At 43.2% G+C, this 21,443-nt stretch overlaps 1 protein-coding gene across 2 annotated transcripts; it reads left to right on the top strand.

The window, feature by feature from the left end:
• The first annotated feature begins 1,347 nt into the window (after positions 1–1,347).
• MTIF2 (mitochondrial translational initiation factor 2) lies at positions 1,348–21,259 on the top strand. 2 transcript variants are annotated; one of them, XM_084799584.1, is made up of 16 exons: positions 1,387–1,477; positions 1,583–1,795; positions 3,368–3,476; positions 5,369–5,594; positions 6,246–6,357; positions 8,590–8,761; positions 9,187–9,347; positions 10,888–11,064; positions 12,152–12,291; positions 14,357–14,481; positions 16,052–16,256; positions 16,605–16,857; positions 17,641–17,781; positions 18,423–18,587; positions 20,315–20,455; positions 21,062–21,259. In XM_084799584.1, exons 4-16 carry the CDS (start codon positions 5,376–5,378, stop codon positions 21,232–21,234), a joined length of 2,184 nt encoding a protein of 727 aa, XP_084655710.1. In that variant the 5' UTR covers positions 1,387–1,477; positions 1,583–1,795; positions 3,368–3,476; positions 5,369–5,375; the 3' UTR covers positions 21,235–21,259. The 2 variants fall into 2 exon arrangements, with proteins under 2 accessions (XP_084655709.1, XP_084655710.1); XM_084799583.1 differs by lacking the exon at positions 1,583–1,795 and having other exon boundaries at positions 1,348–1,477.
• The last annotated feature ends 184 nt before the right edge of the window (positions 21,260–21,443 follow it).

A 21,443-nucleotide genomic window follows, 5' to 3' on the forward strand; every position in this document is an offset into this window, starting at 1 on the left:
ACCACATGCATGTAAAGGTCAGATGTCTGTAGAGACGGTTGTGGGCTGCTCTGTGGGGCACTGGAAATAGAACCCAGATCCTCTGGAAGCACAGTCAGTGCTCTGAACCACTAAACCACCTCAGCATCTCCCTTTTGTTACCATCTTAAGTATGAACCTTAAATATCAGGTCACATGTTACACATCGCCCAGTAATGTGCGTACATGCTCTGAGTCGCACGAGACAGAACGTCACTCAAGGATGGCTCTCTTTGCTGGCAGCAGGGAACTCCAGCCTCTGTGGAGTGCATCTTGAACAGCCAGGCAAAAGCATGTTTACGGATTGTTACACAAGGGTTGCTTGTTTGCTTGTTTGTTTTGGGTAAATCAAGGTCCTCATACCAAAGTCTCTAATCTTTTTTTTTAATTTTTGTTTTGTTTTGTTTTTTTGAGACAGGGTTTCTCTGTGTAGCCTTGGCTGTCCTGGACTCGCTTTGTAGACCAGGCTGACCTCAAACTCACAGCGATCCTCCTGCCTCTGCCTCCCAAGTGCTGGGACTAAAGGCGTGCGCCACCACGCCCAGCTTTTTTTTATTATTATTAATTTATTCTTGTTACATCTCAATGGTTATCCCATCCCTTGTATCCTCCCATGCCTCCCTCCCTCCCATTTTCCCCTTACTCCCCTCCCCTATGACTGTGACTGAGGGGGACCTCCTCCCCCTGTATATGCTCATAGGGTATCAAGTCTCTTCTTGGTAGCCTGCTATCCTTCCTCTGAGTGCCACCAGGTCTCCCCCTCCAGGGGACATGGTCAAATATGAGGCACCAGAGTTCGTGTGAAAGTCAGACCCCATTCTCCACTCAACTGTCAAAGCCCCTAATCTATATGTTTTGCAACGAAAACATCACACCCAGAAACCTTAGTCCCGTACTGTGTGCACTGTTTGCAGCGGTGCCAGGACCATCTGGTGACCCAAGTCATGCACAGGTTGTAAAAGTCCTTCAGAAAAACAACTAACCAGGTGCTCGCAACACGTCACTGAAACCTTCCAACGATGCTGTAAGACAGGTAACTGTCATCTCACAGCTGATCAGGGAGTCGAGGCACAGAACTGACAAAACACCTCCAAGGCCACACTGGGAATGGGCGGGGCTAGCAGCCAGGCACCCAGGCTCTACTTCCTACCGTGTCCAACCCGTTAGCGCTCTCTATAGCCACCCTGCACCGGTTCCTTCTTGCTAGATACAGCTGTGTTTGGAGGACTTGTCCTCCCTGGAGAAGGGTGGGACCTACAGAGCGCCCCCTCCTCGTGGCAGGTCACCGGCCGGAGGCTGCGGGTTGCAGACGCGTCCACCGCCGGCTACATACAACCGCGACTACCTTGGGGAAGCCGCTTCCGGCAGCACCGGAAGCACAACGGGGACCTTGCGGAAGGGACGGGACTGACCGACCCGTAGTCCTTGGGTCCGGAAGGCGATCACGCCTGGGAGCTGAGTGAGTGGGGTCTGTGGGTGGTCTCGGGTGCCGGTGTCATTTGCCGCGGCTCGCGTGCTGACGGCGGCGTTAGGGTTTCACTACGACTCCTTTTTTCCTTTCTAGAACTTCTAGCTGGTCCATTCAAGACCTTTGGGTAAATGGCAGCTATGCATTTGCAGCATACGCACCCTCTGCCCCGCTATGGGAATTATCAGACCTGAGTTCCAGTCCGGGTTGTCTCTAACCTTATGGCAGTAGGGAATGACCCCTCTGGATTCCACCAAACTCTGTAAAGTGAGAGGCGTTGGAATATTTAACAACCAAGGTTCCTTCCAGGTTTGAGATTTGGGTTATTTTTTCCCATGTGTCTGATTTTTCGATTACATATCTCTGTGTTGGTTTGCCTCCTGGAGTTTCCCATCCTATTAATCTGTGCCCTTGTCAAATCTGGTTTCACAACTCATTTAAAAATGATTTAAGGAAGGTGGGCATAGTGGTGCACAGTCTTTAACCCCAGCTCTGGAGAAGCAGAGGCAGACAGATCTCCAAGATCGAGTCCAGCCTGGTCTCCATAGTAAGTTCCAAGACGGCCAGGGCTGCATACTGAGAGCCTGTCTCGAAAAAGCAAAAAGGAAAAAAACAAATGATTTAAGGAATCCTATGCTTTCTGATCATTTTCTTTTACTTCTTAGATCAGAGACAGATGCCTAACATGATTTTTGAGGTGTGTGAAAGTTATGTAAATGCTTGATTATTGAATATGGAATTCTAAATCCTTTAAAAATTTAAAAGTGTGTGTGTGTGTGTGTGTGTGTGTGAGAGAGAGAGAGAGAGAGAGAGAGAGAGAGAGAGAGAGAGAGAGAGATGGATGTCAGAGAGAGAGAGAGAGAGAGAGAGAGAGAGAGAGATGGATGTCTGCCCTCCCACCCTTAGATGCAAGCAGAGAGTGTAGCATCCCCTGGAATTAGTGATAGGCAGTTGTGAGCCACCCAGATCTGCTGTCCGGAACTGAACTCAGTTCTCTCAAGTTCTCGCCCTCTCTGCCCCACTAGGGTCCATGCTTGTTAAGCAATGTATTCTGTCCCAACCCCTCACTCCATCTCTCCTTTTTTACCTCTTTTGAGAAATGACTTGCATAATATACCTAGGCTGGCCTTGAGTCCCTTATGTAGACAAGTCTGGAGACCGCCTTTGAACTTGTTATTCTCTTGCTTGAGCCTTTGGCTGGAGTTGCCTGTGCCAGCCGGCCTGATGTGGATTTCTTTCTTTCTTTCTTTTTCTTTTTTAAAGGTTTATTTATTTATTATTGTGTACACAGTGTTTCATCTGCAGGCCAGAAGAGGGCACCAGATCTCATTATAGATGGTTGTGAGCCACCATGTGGTTGCTGGGAATTGAACTCAGGACCTTTGGAAGAGCAGGCGGCGCTCTTAATCTTTGTTGTTGTTTGGTTTGGTTTGGTTTGGTTGAGACAGGGTTTCTCTGTGTAGCTTTGACTGTCCTGGACTCACTTTGTAGACCAGGCTGGCCTCGAACTCACATCAATCCACCTACCTCTCTCCCGAGTGCTGGGATAAAGGCCTCTGCCACCATGCCCAGCTCAAATTTCTAAATCTTAAATCGTTTATTTGGAGTGAAGTCAGAATTTCTTTTGGCTTTCTTGAATGAGGTTTTTGTTTTGTTTGTTTGTTTTTTTAAGGTAAAATACTAACTATATTAAATATATACAAAGCCTAAGAATTCTCTATAAATGAATGAAATAGTGACTTTTGAATGCTTTTTACTAAAGGAGTCTTCAAAGTACGTGATTCAGCAGTGAGAAACAAATACATAGACCATCTCATTTTCTCTTTGTAGCTTTGTTCTAGAAAGGACAGGTAGTTAAACACTTTTACTTTCTTTTTACAGAGATGAGGACAATGAGACTCGTAGGACAAGAGTGACTTGCTCGGCCACGATAATGCGGGTTTGTGTATGTCAGAACAGGTGCCCACCCGAGGTTCTGTCACTGCCTCAGGTACTTTCTTTACGACTTTACTGTGTCACTCTCAGTTCTCACTTCTTTCCTTTTACTTGTATTTTTTCCTGTGTGTGTGTGTGTGTGTGTGTGTGTGTGTGTGTGTGTGAGATGTGTGTTACATATACGTATGAGCGTATCGTGTACATATCATGGAGCACATGTAGAGGTCAGAGGACAGTTTTGGGAGTGGAACCTTTCCTTCCATGTTATCATGAACCTGAGGATTGAGCCCAGGTTGTCAAGCTTGAAGGTTAAGTAAGTGCCCTTGCCTGCTGAGCCGTCTCACGCACTGTGAAGTGTATCTTACTTTATTTTACTTTCGAAGCAAGGTCTCATGAAGTTTGGGTTGGCCCTTGCACTTCTGACCTTCATGTCTCTACTTTCCAAACGGCGGGGTTACGGTCACCCACGCCGCACGTGGCTCTCACTTCTATGCTTTAAAAACAAACCACCCAGGCAGTGGTGGCCACGCCTTTAACCCCAGCACTCAGGAGGCAGAAGCTGGTGAGTCTCTTTCTGAGTTTGAGGCCAGCCTGGTCCAGAGAGTGAGTTTCAGGAATGCCAGGGCTACGCAGAGAAACCCTCAAAAAAAAAAAAAAAACTGGAAGAAAAAGAGAAAAAGAAAAGGGGCTGGATAGATGGCTCAGTGGTTAAGAGCACTGACTGCTCTTCTAGAGGTCCTAAGTTCAATTCTCAGCAACCACATGGTGGCTCACAACCATCCATAATGTGATCTGACGCCCTCTTCTGGCCTGCAGGTGTACGTGTAGGAAGAGCTCTCTATACATAATAATGAATAAATCTTAAAAAGAAAGAAAGAAAGAAAGAAACCAAAGACACCAAAAACATTTATGGGAAGGTGTAGTGGTGTAAGTCTGATCCCAGCAGTCAGGAGGTAAAAGCCAGAACATGGAGACTGCCAGACCAGTTAGGCCAAGTTTCAAAACAGTTCAGTGTATGTACTATGTGAGGAAGATGGAGGAAATGTTCCGTTGAAGCTTTAGCTTCATGTCTTACTATGTGGCAAACTCATTTCAGTGAGACAGGGTTTCTCTGTGTAGCCCTGGCTGTCCCGGAACTCACTCTGTAGACCAGCCTGGCCTTGAGCCCAGAGAGAGATTCATCTACTTCTGCCTACTGAGTGCTGGGATTAAAGGCGCGTGCTGTTTTTAATGTTCATTTAAACATTTTAAATGTTTTAAGGCTTTTCTCTGTACTTACATTTTTTTTCTTATGTAAGTGGAGTTGTGTTATTTTTCTAATATTAAAAAATAAACATTAAAATATTTAACTGAGATATCTATGTGCGTGTGTTTGTGTGCGTGTGCGTGTGTGTGTGTGTGTGTGTGTGTGTGTGTGTGTGTGTGTGTGTGTGTGTTTTCATTCACAAACACTAGTGGTCAAGCCAAGGTTCTTGTGCGTGCTAGGCAACTATTCTATGATTCTTCAAGCTCCTGAAAAATGGAGGAAAAAAACCAAAAACCCAGCCATTTATAATTATTGTTTGTTTTTAGACAATGTCTTATGTAGTCAAAGTAGGCCACAAACTCTATGAAGCAAAGAATGACCTTGACCGTGAACTTCTGACCCTCCTGCCACGCCCTGAGTGCTAGGGTTACATATGTGTGCCATGCTCAGTTAAGCGTGCTAGGCATATGAGGCAAGTGCTCTGCCAAGTGACCTCATGAGCGGCCCTATAAAGTGTTTCTCAGTAATAGCTATTGTCAGAAGAGTACTTGGTATAGACTCTGTCTGACTAGACCGTGAGTTCTTTCAGGGCAGAAACCCAGTTTTATTTGTGTGATCTGCATGTAGTAAGCATTCAATTCATATTTGCTAATTGGATTTAAATATTAACCAAAATTTTATTTTAAAATTGTCTTTTCTAGGAGAAGCATGAACCAGAAGCTACTGAAGTTGGAAAACGTGCTACAATTTCACACTATTTGTAGGCAGTTGCACAGCCTGGGTCCAAGACGACTGTTAGCATGGTGGAGGCCTGGGCTTCCTCCAGCTCACCCCCTGCAGGCAGATCCGCTGTGTGCCCGACGGTGGCAGACGGACCAGCTCATTGGCTCAGCCTTGCCTCAGCACAGGCTTCTTGTTACAAAGAAGGTTGTCGCAGATTTGTCATTTCTATTACTTGATCTGAAGTCAAAGTTTGTAAAACTATGTATAGAAATCTTTTTTTTTTTTGAGTATTTTGACATTTACAGAATATTGTTTTTTGTTTTCTAAGATTTATTTATTTTGTGTATATGAGTGCTCCATCTGCATATACACCTGTAGGCCAGGAGACATCATCAGATCACATCATAGATGGTTGTGAGCCACCATGTGGTTGCTGAGAATTGAACTCAGGACCTCTGGAAGAAAAGGCAGTGCTCCTGACAGTGCTCCTAACGGCTGAGCCATCTCTCCAGCCCGACGTTGACAGACTATTGTAAAGGCTATATTCTACACAGATCTTTGTGAGAACAGGAAGTTCTGGTGTTACTATTGTCTAACTTAAGTACTTACAAGAGTGTTTGCTGATAGGAACAGCCACACTTATGGTACATATTACAAAATAAATTTAAATTGTTTCTTAAAATTGTTTTCCTTCAGCAGGGAGCGGTGGCACATGCACACCTTTAATCCCGGCACCGGGGAGGTGGAGGCAGGCAAATCTGAATTCAAGGCTAGCCAGGGCTACACAGAGAAGCACTATCTCAAGGGGGAAAATGTTTTCTTCTTTCTCACTTATATGCTCTATCTCTCTAACAGGAAAAAGGACCATCAAGATCTCAGTTGTCTCCAATAAAAAGTAAAAAGGAGGTGGAAGTATGGGTTGGAATGACTGTTGGAGAGCTAGCCAGAGCCATGGCAAAAGACACAGGTGAGCCTGATCAGTTCGCCGGAAAAGCCTGGGTGTCCAAAGCGTAGGGTTCACTTGCATTCCGGGTGAGCTGGGCTGGTGTTTTCAAGGTTAAGTTATACTGAGTCTTTTCACTTTAGATTATAACCTTTTTTTTTTTTTTAACCTCGAGTCAGGGTTTCTCTGTGTAGCCCTGGTTGTCCTGGACTCACTTTGTAGACCAGGCTGCCTCCAACTCACAGAGATCCACCTGCCTCTGCCTCCCAAGTGCTGGGATTACAAGTATGCCCCACCACACCCGGCTGAAAAAGTAAACTATTAAATTCATAAAATATATGAACTGTTAGTGTAAATCTAGATACACACCCCCTTTTTTTTGGACTGAGGGGATATACTTTTTGTTTTCTTAAGGTTTACTTTATGTCTATCTTAAGTGCATTTAGCTTACCTGCCTATCTTTGCACCACACACATGCCTGGTTTCCAGGAGCCAGAAAGGACATGGGGTCCCCCTAAAACTGAGTTACAGATGGTTATCAGCCGCCATGTGGGTGCTAGTGATCAAACCTGGGTCGTCTGGAAGCGTAACCAGTGCTCTCAGCCACTGAGCCATCTCTGCAGCCCCTTAATTGCCCTTTCTTCTACTATAGTTTTCTGATTTTTCTTTCTCACTAGTTTGAAAAATTGTTTAAGACCAGCAGAGATATATTTGTCAAACTAACTATAGCTTTTCCTTTAAAAAAAAAAAAAAGACACATTTTTAACCCAGGCATGTTGATACATGCCTTTAATCCCAGCACTAGGGAGGCAGAGGCAGTCCTATCGATGATTGATGTGAGTTCGAGGTCAGCGTGCTCTACAAAGTGATTGCAGGACAGCCAAGGCTATACAGAGAAACCCTGTCTTGGAAAAAACGTTTAAATCACAAGCCAGTTGTCCCTGTTATTCCAGGGACGTTGAGCTAGGAGGATCAGGGATTCAACACCCTCCTACATGAGATCTGATCTCTAAATAAGTAAATAGTGAAATTAAGTCACAGCCAGATAGTAAAAATTCATGGACTCTTATTTATTGTGTGTGCATGCTCACGTGTATATGCACCCTAGGTCCAATGCCTAGTCATTTCCTTTTACTGTTGACTATTTTCCTTGCCTTTGGGTTATTAATAACTATCATATTTGTCTGGTACAACCCAGTGGTGTCTATAGTGTGCGTTTCTTCTCATCTCATCCACTGCATACATGTTGCTGGCTTGACATCAACTGTGGTTGGAGGGCTTCTGAGATGGGAACAGGAAAATGCTATAAATTTCTACTTGACAGCTTCTTTATTTGCCAGCCCACCACTGACATGAGTGTTCTTTGCTCTTCTTTTGCTTTGCTTTTGAGAAAGGTCTTCCTGTGTGACTCTGGCTGGCCTGGAGTCCTGCCTCAGTCTCCTTCATGACTAGACAGCAGACATGTGTGCCACACCCAGCACGGCTGCCCCGCTTCCTCGGGATGCTGTCCTCTCTGATGATTCTTTCCATTATTCTTGTGCAAAACTGCTTATTTCATCATCACCACAGATGGGTTTATTTTTACTGATTAAAACAAAGCATATTTTTAAATGATTTATTTTTATTATTTTACTTTTTTAAAAAAATATTTTGCCTCCATGTGTATCTGTAGACTACTTGTGTGCCTAGTGCCTATGGGAGCCCAAAGAGCCACTGAATGCTCTGGAAGTCAAGCTACAGGTAGTTGTGAGCCACTGTATGGGTGCTGGGAATTGAACTTGTGTCCTCTGCAAGAACAGCCAGTGCCCTTAACTACAGAACTATTTCTTCAGTCCCAAGAGCTCACTTTTTTTTTAAAAAAAACTAATTTTTATTAAGTATACAGTGTTTTGCCTGCACACCAGAAGAGGGCACCAGCTCTCTTTATAGATGGTTGTGAGCCACCATGTGATTGCTGATAATTGAACTCAGGACCTTTGGAAGAGCAGGCAGTGAGCCATCTCTCCAACCTGAGAACTCACTTGTTTGGTTTTGTTTATTGTTTTTTTTTTCAAGGCAGGGTTTCTCTGTGTAGGCTTGGCTGTCCTGGACTCGCTTTGTAAACCAGGCTAGCCCCCAACTCACAGAGATCTACCTGCCTCTGCCTCCCCAAGTGCTGGGATTACAGGCGTGCACCAAAGTGCCTGGGTCAAGAGCTCACTTTTTAAACCTTTTTTTTTTTTAACTTGATGAATATTCCATGTCCTTCTCAACCAGATTGTGTATATGAAGCTTTGTTGAACACTGCCATTGATGTAGATTCACTGGAAGCAAAGTCCCAGCTAGACGAAGTCTGGATCAAAGAAGTTATAAAGAAAGCAGGGATGAAACTGAAATGGAGCAAATTAAAGCTGGAGAAAGTAAGAGAAAACAAAGATGCTGTAAGAAGGTAAAACTGTGTGTTAACTAACATTTAACCCTGTGGTTTTACTCAACCTCTGCTGGGAAGATTTCCTTTGTACTTAAAATGGAGTATGAGTATAGAGTAAACATTTATTCAAAGCACCAGAATGTATATTATGAAACTCTCAGTGTGATTTTTCATAGCTTGCTGACTGTCTACATTAGTCTGAATTTTACATTCTGATTCAGCTTCCCCCGTTAGTATGAAGATGCCAACTTCATAGCACATAGCGAGGGAAGCCATCGGCTATTCTGTTGGGTTGTTCTGTGTAAAAGGGGGGAAAGAGTTCTATCTATTTAGACTTGAATGTTGTGTTTTGTTGTTAATGGTGGCTTATAGCGATAGCTGTGAACTGATTCACAGTTATTTGTCATAGCTAAGAAATGGCACTCCTTTGCTGTTAATTGCAGGCCTCAGGCAGATCCAGCCTTATTAAAACCGAGGTCCCCAGTTGTTACCATAATGGGTCATGTTGATCATGGGAAAACAACGTTACTTGACAAACTTCGGAAAACTCAAGTGGCAGCGATGGAAGTTGGAGGCATCACTCAGCATATTGGTGCTTTTCTTGGTATGAACACAAATAACATTAGTATGCATGGGAACCCCGCTTGTTTTTTGTTTTTTGTTTTTTTTTTAATTAAATGCCATCCTGTGAAATACATGGATTTAAAATAAAGAGCTTAAGCCGGTGTGGTGGCACAGGCCTGTAATCCCAGCACTCAAGAGGCAGAGGCAGGCAGATCGCTGTGAGTTCGAGGTCAGCCTGGTCTACAAAGTGAGTCCAGGATGGCTAAGATAACATAGAGAAACCCTGTCTTGAAAAACCAAAAAATAAAAAAATAAAATAAAGAGCTTAAAGTCACTGGAATGATGACACATAGAGCAGACAGCTAAGAGTTATCGTAGATGTTCTGTAAAAACAAAGCTGTTTTGCTGTTTTTGGTTTAATGCATATAGTAGCCTCTTTAATGATGGGTATATAATCTCAGCTGTAGGCTGAGCAGTGTTGCTAATAACATTGAATAGTAGCTACCATTTTCTGAGCACTCGCCTGTGCCTAGCATGATGCTGAGCATTTTATATGCTTTCTCTTATCTTCACAGCATCATGAGGTATATTAATATTTCTCTCTTTTTTTTTTTTTTTTTTGAGACAGGGTTTCTCTGTGTAGCCTTGACTGTCCTGGACTCACTTTGTAGACCAGGCTGGCCTCGAACTCACAGTGATCCGCCTGCCTCTGCCTCCCGAGTGCTAGGATTAAAGGCGAGCACCACCACACCCGGCCCTAATATTTCTCTTAATATCTGGAAAAAGCTGAGACTTTCTCAGTCTCCATAACTTGTCCAAAGTACACAGCTGGTAGATAGCAAAGCTAGTATCTAAACCCGCTATTATTGAGCTTAAATTTGAAGCTATCAACTGTATAACAAATTGCCTCTCTGTGGCTTCAGATAGTTGTATAGTTGCAGTTTGCTAATGTTGAAGTGATCACCCATACAACTCTTGGTGGGTTCTCTCTCCAGAATGGTTATTTTATCAAAGTAGCTATATTCTAGAAATACAAAAAAGTTTAGCTTGAAATTATTGCATGAAAAGACAGCCATCATGGTCTCACTAATATTTTATGTTTTTTTTTTTTATGAAATTTCATTTTGTGTTGTTCATGTTAAAATTAGTGGAAGAAATAAAATTAAAGAATTATTGAGCTGGCCATGGTAGTACCCAGCTTCAATTTTGGTACTTGGTAGGTATCCTGGTCTACATAGCAAGCTCCAGGCTAGCCAAGGCTACATAGAAAGACCCGATCTCAAAACAAAAACAAAACAAAACTGAACAAACAAGCAAAAAACCATACACATATTATATCTGATGATGCCATATATTCCTTTTTGTTCAAAAGTAAACTGAGAGCCAGGCATGGTGGCACATGCCTGTAATCCCAGCACTTGGGAGTCAGAGGCAGGCAAATCTCTGTTAGTTCAAGGCCAGTCTGGTCTACAGAGTGAGTCCACGACAGCCAAGGCTACACAGAAAAACCCTGTCTCAAAAAACTAATAAATAAATAAGTAAATTGAGTAAGTGGTGTTCTTGCATCTCTGTTTCCACAGTCTCTCTGCCTTCTGGAGAAAAGATCACCTTTCTTGATACTCCTGGACATGCTGCCTTCTCAGCAATGAGAGCCAGAGGAGCTCAGGTCACTGACATTGTTGTGTTGGTTGTAGCTGCAGATGATGGGGTGATGAAGCAAACTGTAGAGTCCATTCAGCATGCCAAAGATGCTCAAGGTATGCGAGGTGCTGGGCTCAACTCGAGAAGCAGGAAGCGGTCCTTTTTTCTTTTTAAGAGCTCACTGCATAGGTGATAGCAGGGCAGAGTGGTGCACACCTTTAATCTCAGCACTTGGGAGGCAGAAGCAGATAGAACTGTGAGATCGAGGCCAGCCTGATCTACAGAGTGAGTTCCAGGACAGCCAGGGCCACACAGAGAAACCTTGTCTTAAAATGAAACAGAACAAAACTAAATTGTAATCCTGGGGGGAGGGAGGTGCCTCATCGGTTAAGAGGACTGGCTGCTCTGACAAAGGACCTGGGTTTGGTTCCCAGCACCCACACGGCAGCTCACACAATTATCTATAACTCCAGTTCCAGGAGAATCAACACCCTCTTCTGGCCGCTGAGGATACAAGGCATGCAGGTGGTATACACCTTTAACTCAGGAGGCAAAGGCAGATAGATCTCTTTAAGTTCGAGGCCAGCCTGGTCTACAGAGTGAGTTCCTGGATAGCCAAGGCCACATGGGTAACCCTGTCTTGAATAACGAGAACAAATCAAAAAAGTTTATTATTGTACGTATGGCTATTTGACTACTTGCATGTCTGTAGGCCACATGAGTGACTAATACTCTTAGAGGCCAGAAAAGGGTATCAGATGCTCTGGGACTAGAGTTACAGTCAGTTGTGAGCTGCATGTGGGTGCTGGGAACTGAACCTGGGTCCTTGGGAGAGCACCTAGGCCTCCCTGGCCTTTTTCTTGGTTTGTTTATAGGGGACAGGGTTTCTCCACATATTCCTGGAACTCATTATGTAGACCTCAAACTCTGCCTCCCAAGTGCTGGGATTGAAGGCGTGTGCACCACACCTGCCTGCAGCCAGCGTTCTTAACCACCACATCACCTATCTCTAGTCTTTCTCTTTTTTTAATGTATAGACAACACAGTGGGACACTGTGAGTCTAAAGTGGGTCTTTTCAGCCTTGGTTAAATATGTGCATCAATCAAATGAAGAGGAAGCTAAGCAGGTTGGTGTTTCTCACAACGAATGTTTGGAATTGAAGGTGTTTCCTTTTGCACTTACCATGACTTTTTCTCTCCCAGTTCCTATTGTCCTTGCAATAAATAAATGCGACAAAGCAGATGCTGATCCTGAAAAAGTGAAAAACGAGCTTCTGGCTTATGATGTGGTGTGTGAAGATTATGGCGGTGATGTTCAAGCTGTACACGTCTCTGCACTTACAGTAAGTGCAGACATTTGTGCTCCGTTGTGAGCAGCCTGCAAGTGCTTTATCCGAAGGAACACTTTTTCCGCCTGAGTCTGGGTCTATTTATTCCGTGGCTGGCCTGGAACACACAGCAGTCCCCTTGCCTCTGCCTTCCAAGTCCTGGAACAAGGATGTGCACCATCTCAACTAGCTTCCTTTTCTTTGGTTTTTTGTTTGTTTGTTTGTTTGTTTTTGTTCTTTTGAGACAGGGTTTCTCTGTGTAGCCTTAGCTCTCCTAGACTCACTTTGTAGACCAGGCTGGCCTCGAACTCACAGCCTCCTAAGTGCTGGGATTAAAGGTGTGCGCCACCTCGCCCAGCCTTTTTGGGTTTTTTTTTAAAGACAGCCTCAAACTACCTCTGTGGCCCAAGTGCTAGAATTACAAGGGTATCCCACACACACTTGGTACGCAGTGCTGGGGATCTGGCCTAGGCTTTCTGCATGCTCCACCAGCTCAGCTAGACCCCTAGCCCCTTAACAAGCATTTTGAGATATATAATTTGTGTTTTTAAATTTTTTTTGAGTGCCAGGGAGGTAGCTCATTGGTGAAGTGCCCACCACAGGAGCACCATGATGTGAGTTCTGACCCACATGATGGCTCCACATGGTGGCACATGTCTGTAAGTAGCACCAGGGAGACAGGTATATACCTGGACCTTTCTGGCCAACCAGCCTAGGTTAGATAGAGACCCTATCTTAAAAAATAAGGTGGAAGGGCTAGAAAGATGGTTTACCTGTTAAGAGCACTTGTTACTCTTGTAGAGAACCTGGGTTCATTTTCCAGCATCTACACGATGTCTCACAACCTACTGTAACTCCTGTTCCAGAGGATGGCACGCCATCTTTTGTCCTCTCTGAGCACCAGACATACACTTGGTATACATACATACATTTAAGAAAAACATGTATATATATAGAAAAGAAAATAAATCTGGCCAGGTGGTGGTGGTGTACACTTTCAATCCCAGCACTCGAGGAGGCAGAGGCAGGTGGATTTCTGTGAGTTTGAGGCCAAGCTGCTCTACAAAGACAGTCCCAGGACAGCCAGGGCTACACAGAGAAACTCTGTCTCAAAAACTTAAAAAACAAACAAACAAACAAACCTCATGTCTAGGCAGTTCTTTTTCTTATTTATTTAATAAGAGTAAGTAATGCTTGGTTTACTTACTTTATGGGATTCTTGAACAGATCAGTAAGATAACAGATGGTTTGTTCCACTGGATAATTTTGAAATATAAAGTTGCATCATTAGGAAAGTTTGTGGGAAAAAAAGACAAGACGGTTGTATCTGTATGCAGTGGCTCCTGTTTGTGATCCTAGCACTGGGAGGCTTAATTACAAGCACTGCTCTGAATTCAAGGCCAGCCTGGGATCCGTAGCGAGCAGTGATTTCCAGGAAAACCTGGTTTACATCGGGAGGTGGTGGTACACACCTTTAATCCTAGCACACAGGAAGCAGAGGCAGATGGATTTCTGAGTCCAGGATAGGCAGGGCTACACAGAGAACCCCTGTTTCAAACAACAGCACAGATGCTGGAGGGACACTGGTTAAGAGCACTTGCTGTTCCCTCAGGATCTGGGGTTCATTCCCAGTTCCCACATGACGGCTCACGACAGGCGGTGACTCGTTCCAGGGGATCCCATCCCTTCTTTGGCCTCTGTCAGCACCAGGGATTGCACTTGGTGCATATACTTACATGCATGAAAATACTAATATACATAAAATAAAAATAAATGAAAACCACAGTTGTAGAAGCAGGCCAAGGAGACAGAATTAACTCAATGAAGCATATGTTGATCAAAGGTATTTGAGCACCACCAGTGTCTGTCTGTTAAAATACACCTGCTTCTGTAAGCATTTGTCTTTGGTCAGGTTTTCCTGCTGATGGCTCACTACCTCCTTTTCTTTTTATAAAATTGGTTATTTCCTGGTTTTAGTTCTTAAAAAAGAAAACTGTTAGCTGTCAGAAGGTCTACCCGGTCTTCTCACCCTGACGTTTACCAGTGTTATTTACTGACATGTGTCACCTTGTTGTTCAAGGGCGAGAATCTGATGGCTTTGGCAGAAGCAACAACTGCTCTCGCAGAAATGTTGGAACTGAAAGCAGACCCCACAGGCCCAGTGGAAGGCACAGTAATAGAGGCCTTCACAGACAAAGGAAGAGGGTAGGATTCTACTAAAATGACTCTAATAATTCTGTTTGTTAAAAAAAAAATCTGTTTGTTGATTTTGTGGCTTGGTCATATGACAATATATTTTTACTGCGTATAGAGTTAGTTTCTGGGGCATATTTTCAAAGAATGTGTTCTCAAAGTATTGTATTGCACAGTATATAGAACACAAAAAATGAAGTTGTTGCCAGTAGACCATATCAACTGCCTACATATACCTAGTCAGATTTTGATGACTAAAGTAGTGAAATTGATTTGTTTTATTTTTCCACTCCACTCACACTGGCCCAGATATTTGCATTTAGAGGTGGGACAACAATGGACTGGAGAGAAATACCAGCTGTTGAATTTTAGTTTCTAATTCTTTGGGGTAGCCCAGCAATCTACTATGTAGGAATGTCTTTGTAATGGCATGCTCTTCTTGAAGGTTCTGCCTGTGAGCAGAACGTGCTTTGTGCACTGTTAGCAGCCATGAGCAGCCACATAACCCGTGTGTGGAATGGGGTGTTAGGTGGGAGAGGACCGAGTCGGGACCGTGTGCCCAAGGCTCATTGCTCCCTGTGAGTGCAGTCTCGTAGGGCCTGCCCATTCATGATTGCCTTGTTCAGTTAGCAGGAGATGGGCATCCCTCATGGGCTCACCAACTCTTCTCTGAACAAGGTGCCCATTCATCTGCCGAAAGACTCAGTCTGCTTCTGTGCCTGTGATCTCCTTCTTCCCCTTGGCTGCTGTGAAGAATACTTTTTTTTTTTTTTGTCATGATGATGACAAGCCTGAGGCCTGGTCCAATGTGGTTGCATACTTCTGTAATCCCAGCATTTTGAAGGTTGAGGCTGGAAGAGTCAAGGCCAGGCTAAGAATAAGAGGCTGTCTCAAGGAGCCACAGTGACGGGCTAGAGATATGACGCAGCACTTAGAGCCTGCTGCTCTTGCAGAGGGTCCAGACACAGTTCTCTGCAGCTTTTTTTCCTGATTTTTTGTTTTGTTTTGTTTTTTCTTTTCTTTTCTTTTCTTTTTTTTTTTTTTTTCTTTTCTTTTTTTTTTTTTTTTTTTTTTGAGACAGGGTTTCTCTGTGTAGCCTTGGCTGTCCTGGAATCACTTTGTAGACCAGGGTGGTCTTGAACTCACAGTGAGCCACTTGCCTCTGCCTCCAAAGTGCTGGGATTAAAGGCAAATGCCACAACGGCCGGCAGTTCTGCTTCTTTATGGCGCCCTGCCTGCTCCCAGCCTTCTGTAAACTCCAGTTCCGCAGCGTCTTATGCCTTCTTCTAAGAGCACCATGCAGGCTATGACACATACATATATGCAAATGAAACACTCACACACATAAATCTCAAACAAACTACACTGAAAAACAAAAACCCGAGATTTTGCACATTAGGCAAGTATACCGTGATAAGTCCTTAGCAAAGTAAATGCTTGAAAAGTTGAGAAGGAGATTAATCGTGTGTGTGCATGCACACGCATCATGTGTACTTCATAAAACTATATTTGCTGTATTTAAGAAAATACAGTTGTGTCCTGATTAAGCTGTAAGAATATTTACTCTTTATATTCATCTTAGTCCTGTTACCACAGCTGTAATTCAAAGAGGAACTCTGAGAAGAGGCTCAATTCTCGTTGCTGGGAAGAGCTGGGCAAAAGTGCGACTGATGTTTGATGAAAATGGTAAAACGCTTAATGAGGCCTGTCCCAGCATGCCAGTGGGAATCATAGGCTGGAGAGACCTCCCTTCTGCAGGAGATGAAATTCTTGAAGTAGAATCTGAGGTATTTAATCCTAATTCCCTAAAGTTAGATATTATATGATGGCTTTATGTACAAATCTATAATACTTAATATTAAATAAGAGTGCTAATTGATATCATTATAGTTTGTAAGTGCCTGTGAAGAGGCCAGGGTACCATTTTAGAATCTAACTATGACATTATATTTTTTAGATAAAGTCTTTAAATTGTTTCAATGATATACAAAATTCCTAAAGTTTTATTTTTAAAACCTATAAAATATGTGGTTTCATACATGAATTAAGCTGCTTTCATAATGGGAAAAGAGAAAGCTTTTAACCTAGCAGACACTGGTCTGTTTCATTAAATCATGCCAGTTTCCCCTGTAAAGCCAAGGGCCCGTGAAGTTGTTGAGTGGAGGAAGTTTGAGCAGAAAGAGGAAAAAGGCAAAGATGATCTGAAAATAGTGGAAGAAAAGCGAAAGGAACACCAAGAAGCCCATCGGAGAGCGCGTGACAAGTATGGGACTGTGCACTGGAAGCAGAGGTCGTACATAAAGTACCTTGAAAGAAAAGATCAAAGACCTTTAAAGCACAAAGAAAAAGTAGAAAAGGACTCCAGTGTACTTCCCATAATTATTAAAGGTAACTTGTTATTCTTTTAAGACTTACTTATTTAATTTATGTATATGAGCGCCCTATCCGTGTACACCTGCATGCCAGAAGAGGGCATCAGATCCCAGTATAGAGGGTTGTGAGCTGTGGTTGCTGGGAATTAAACTCAGGACCTTTGGGAGAGCAGACAGCGCTCTTAACTGCTAAACCATCTCTCCAGCCCCCATTTTTTGAAGGTTTTACTTTACAACTATTTAAATGTTATATTTTTGTTCTCAAAATTAATTTGGGGCCAATCTCCTTTACTTTTATTTACTTACTTATTGCGGGGTAAAGGGAAGCAATCTTGCTTTATAGCCCAAACTAGCCTGGGCTTGCTCTGGAAGCCAGGCTGACCTTTCCTCCTGCCCAGCCTATGAATGCCCAGATGTCACAGTTGTTACAGATGTGCACTGCTTCAGCAAACCCTTAAGTTAAAGTAGAAACTATTTTAGTGGTTTGGTGTTCAATTTTTTTTTTCTGGGTCAGGTGTGGTAGCACACACATTTAATCCTAGCAGTAGGCAAGCAGAGGCAAGCAGATCTCTGTGAGTTCGAGGCCAGCCTGGTCTACAAAGCGAGTCCAGGATAGTCAGTGTGACACAGAAAAACCCTGTCTCAAAAAAACAAAAAAAAATTTTTTTTTTGATCAAGCATAGCTTGTATTGAACTCGCAGAGATCCACCTGCCTCTGCCTCCCAAGTGCTGGGATTAAAGGCATGCCACTATGCCCAGTTCTACAACTAAAACATTTCAAACTCTTTCTGCACTGTAGGTGACGTTGATGGCTCTGTGGAGGCCATCTTGAACCTTCTGGATTCCTACGATGCTTCCCATGAATGTGAACTAGAATTAGTACATTTTGGATTGGGTGACATTAGTGAAAACGATGTCACCTTTGCGGAGACATTTGACGGTAAAGATCCTATTGGCTGTATGTTAAACTGTATTCTGTAGATCATATTGTGTACCTTTTATATACATGTTGTGACTGGCTGCTCACTGGCCAGTGTTCTTGCCTAGCATAGGAACTATCACAGACAGCCCATCTGTCATGGCCACTGCAGCGTTGGGAACTACTGCAAGACCGGTGTTCATTTTTTTTAGACATTAATATTGCCCTGGTCCCCAGTTCCACACCCACTCCGGGTATTTTTTACTGCCCTTTGAGTGCTCTTATCTGCTAGCAATCTGTTTAGTTCTTTACTTTATCTTGTGACCTTGTAGTGCGAGTCCAGGAAAGCTGACTCCCCCTTCTCACCACCTCCAGAACCAGGCATGCATACGCATGATACATGCAAGCAAAACATTCAGAGTAAATAAATCTAAAAATACTGTTTTAAGTAATGAATAAAACTTCTTTAGTAAACAAGATATAGTTTATAAAATCCAATAACAATTTGAAATTTTACCAGTTTTCATGAGAACAGTCACAGAACAATTGCTATGTAATTTACAAAAAAGGAAGTAATAATCTATATTTGACATTGTATTTCAAAGATAAGTGACTGTACTGTAATGGTTTTATAGTATATTCACCTTGTTTCTGCTTTCCAGGTATTATTTATGGCTTTAACGTGAATGCAAGCAGTGCTATCCAGCAGTCAGCCGCACAAAAGGGAGTTAAGATCAAACTTCACAAAATCATCTACCACCTTATTGAAGATTTGCAGGAGGAACTAAGCAGCAGACTGCCCCCCACGCTGGAGGAGCACCCCATAGGTGAGTGCTGACGCAGACCTCCCAACAGGTATGTCAGGCACTGTAAGCAGGACCTGAAAGTAAGGCTCAGGGAAGTAGCTCCACTGTTCCAGTGCATGGCTTATATTCTGGAAGACAAAAACTACCATGAGGTGAGAATTCATGGTGACTTGTAAATCCTGTATAACAGTTAACTTAAGCCCAGAGGATACAAAAGCAAATGAAATGACGAAGAACTTGCCTCAAGTCTATGAATGTACTACAGGCTAAGTGTCATAGAGGAGCCCTTGGTCTTGTCCTGATAAAATACACACTGAAAGTATAGAAATATCAAATATTTTAAAATATTCTGTTATATTCTTGGCCAGATTAAAGGCAGAACCTATTTAAATTATTAAATACTATGTTCATTTGCCTCTAAATATATATAATGATATTTCCACTTAAAACCCCAGTGACCAAAGTAAGGGAGTAACAACTAAAAAGTATTAAGATAGTATAATCTGTGATCAAATTTTGTCTAGTCTTGAGACCAGGTATCATGTAACCTAGGCTGTCCCCAGCTGGGTAGCCAAGTATGGCCTTTAACTTCTGCTCCTCTTGTTTTCAGCCCCCAAGTCCTGGGGTCAAGGCACGTGCCACCATCCCTGGTCCCCACAATGGATGGATGGATATATATTTGGGGGGGGGCGGGTTGGTTAGTTGGTTTTTGTTTTCAAGACAGGTTTCTCTGTCTTGGCTGTCCAACACTCATTTTGTAGACCAGGCTGGCCTTGAACTCACAGACTGCCTGCCTCTGCCTCCTGAGTAATGGGATTAAAGGTGTGCACCACCACGTCCAGCACACAATATACTTTTTCAGTAGATTTTCAACTAGATCAAGATCATAAATTACATGTAGCTATCATCTCTCATAACCTATTTGGTCTAGAATTCTTGAATTTATCCTTTCAACTTTTGGGGGGGGGAGCTTTTTGAGACAGGGTTTCTCCGTGTAGCCTTGACTGTCCTGGACTTGCTTTGTAGACCAACCGTGCCTTGAACTCACAAAGATCCACCCACCTCTGCCTCTTGAGTGCTGGAATTAAAGGTGTGCAGCACCAACCACCCGGCAGTTTTTAACTTGCTCTATACCAGGCTGGCCTTAAACTCAGAGATCTGCTTGCCTCTGTCTCCTGGGATTACCAACACTGCCCAGGCTTTCTGTATCTAAGCTGGATCTTACAGACCTAGGTCTGTGGGTGTGATCTCTTGCCAGAGCAGCCATGTTCTGAATTAAAATCCATGGGGGTTTTTTGTTTTGTTTTAAGCAGGGAGGGGAGCACAAAAACAAGACAAAGACTTTTTCTGTAGTCCAGACCAGACCATCCTGAAACTCATTCTGTAGAGGGCTGGCCTACAACTGAGATCCACCTGCCTCTGCCTCCCAAGTGCTAGGACTAAGGTGTACACTATCATACCCAACAACAGTAGGTTTTCATAGGGCAGAGAACTATTGAAGGGTTTTCCTGTTGATCTGTGCACATGTGGTCCAGAGCCCCCTGGAGGCCTGCCAAAAGTGGGTGTTGGATCCCCCGGGATTGAGTTATAGATGCTCATGAGCTCATGTATGTGCAAAGAATCAAGCTGGGGTCCTCTTCATGTCAGTTAATTGCTGAGCTATCCACCTCCAGCCCGTGGACTTTTCACCTGTTAGGATGGACTTGGCATGTCTCTGCCTCACCCATTTTCTGTTTTTCTTCCTAAAGGTGAGGCTTCTGTATTAGCTACCTTCTCTGTAACAGAAGGGAAGAAAAAAGTTCCTGTAGCTGGCTGCAGAGTTCAAAAGGGACAGTTAGAAAGGCAGAAGAAGTTTAAATTAATCCGAAATGGGCAAGTTATTTGGAAAGGTAAGCTGTATCAAAATTGCTGACTCGCACCCAGTCCCCTATGCATTTTTCATTTGAATCGCCTTAGCTTACATTTCTAACTGCTTTATAGATAGGCACCTTCCCAACTAGTTATGAGGACACCTCAGAATATAGTCTTACCAACAAACTTAATGTTCTCTATACTAAACTAACATTCAAGCTCTGTATTCTGTCCTTTTCCCCCCAGTTAGCTGGGATTTAAATTCAAGGTCCCACACATGTACACTAGGGAACCGGAGTAATCTCTAGATTTGCTTGCCATGTTTTTTTCTTGGTACCACCTCAGAAGACTTAGCAGAGTAATAGTGCCTTTAAAACAGAAGATTTCAGATCTATCCAATTAATCTTTTCATATTTCTGGGCTTGCCCGTACATACTCTTAACTGTGGTATGTTCGGTGTGACACAGCAGGTATAGGCACTTGCCATATAAGTCAGACAATTTGAGTTTAATATCCAAACCCCACAGAGAACCAAGCTGCCCTGGCCACCAGGTGTCACGGAACCCAGATCTTACAAAGTATACCTATTTAGTAGATAATTGTTATCTGTTGAATATGCTCACCGCGGCCTTTTTTCTCTTAAGGCTCATTAACCTCTCTGAAACACCATAAGGACGACGTTTCAGTTATCAAAACTGGTATGGACTGTGGTCTTAGTTTAGATGAAGAAAAAGTAGAATTTAAAGTGGGCGATGAAGTTGTTTGTTATGAAGAAAATGAAGTTCCAGCTAAGACTTCTTGGGATCCAGGATTTTAGATGTACATTAAAAATGATAAACGTATTGTTTTGTCTCCTTATTTAAAGACTGGGTATTGCTAAACATAGGCTGGCAGCATCCCACCCCAGCCTCTGAAGTGCTGATGTATTAAGTATGCACCATCATGCTCAGCTTCTTGTTCTTATATAGTCGCCAGTGAACACTCAAAATATTCAACTGAGCTCATGCAAACACCAGTAGGTGTTTC

This window comes from Acomys minous (genome assembly GCF_964271855.1).
Source record: "Acomys minous genome assembly, chromosome: 10".
NCBI lineage: Eukaryota > Metazoa > Chordata > Mammalia > Rodentia > Muridae > Acomys > Acomys minous.

Excerpts from the sequence above, each read along its gene's own strand:
- MTIF2 (XM_084799583.1), top strand. The coding sequence starts at position 5,376 with ATGAACCAGAAGCTACTGAAGTTGGAAAACGTGCTACAATTTCACACT. Across the intron at positions 12,292-14,356 it reads TACACGTCTCTGCACTTACA|GGCGAGAATCTGATGGCTTT; the intron begins GTAAGTGCAGAC and ends TTGTTGTTCAAG. Across the intron at positions 20,456-21,061 it reads TGGGCAAGTTATTTGGAAAG|GCTCATTAACCTCTCTGAAA; the intron begins GTAAGCTGTATC and ends TTTTCTCTTAAG.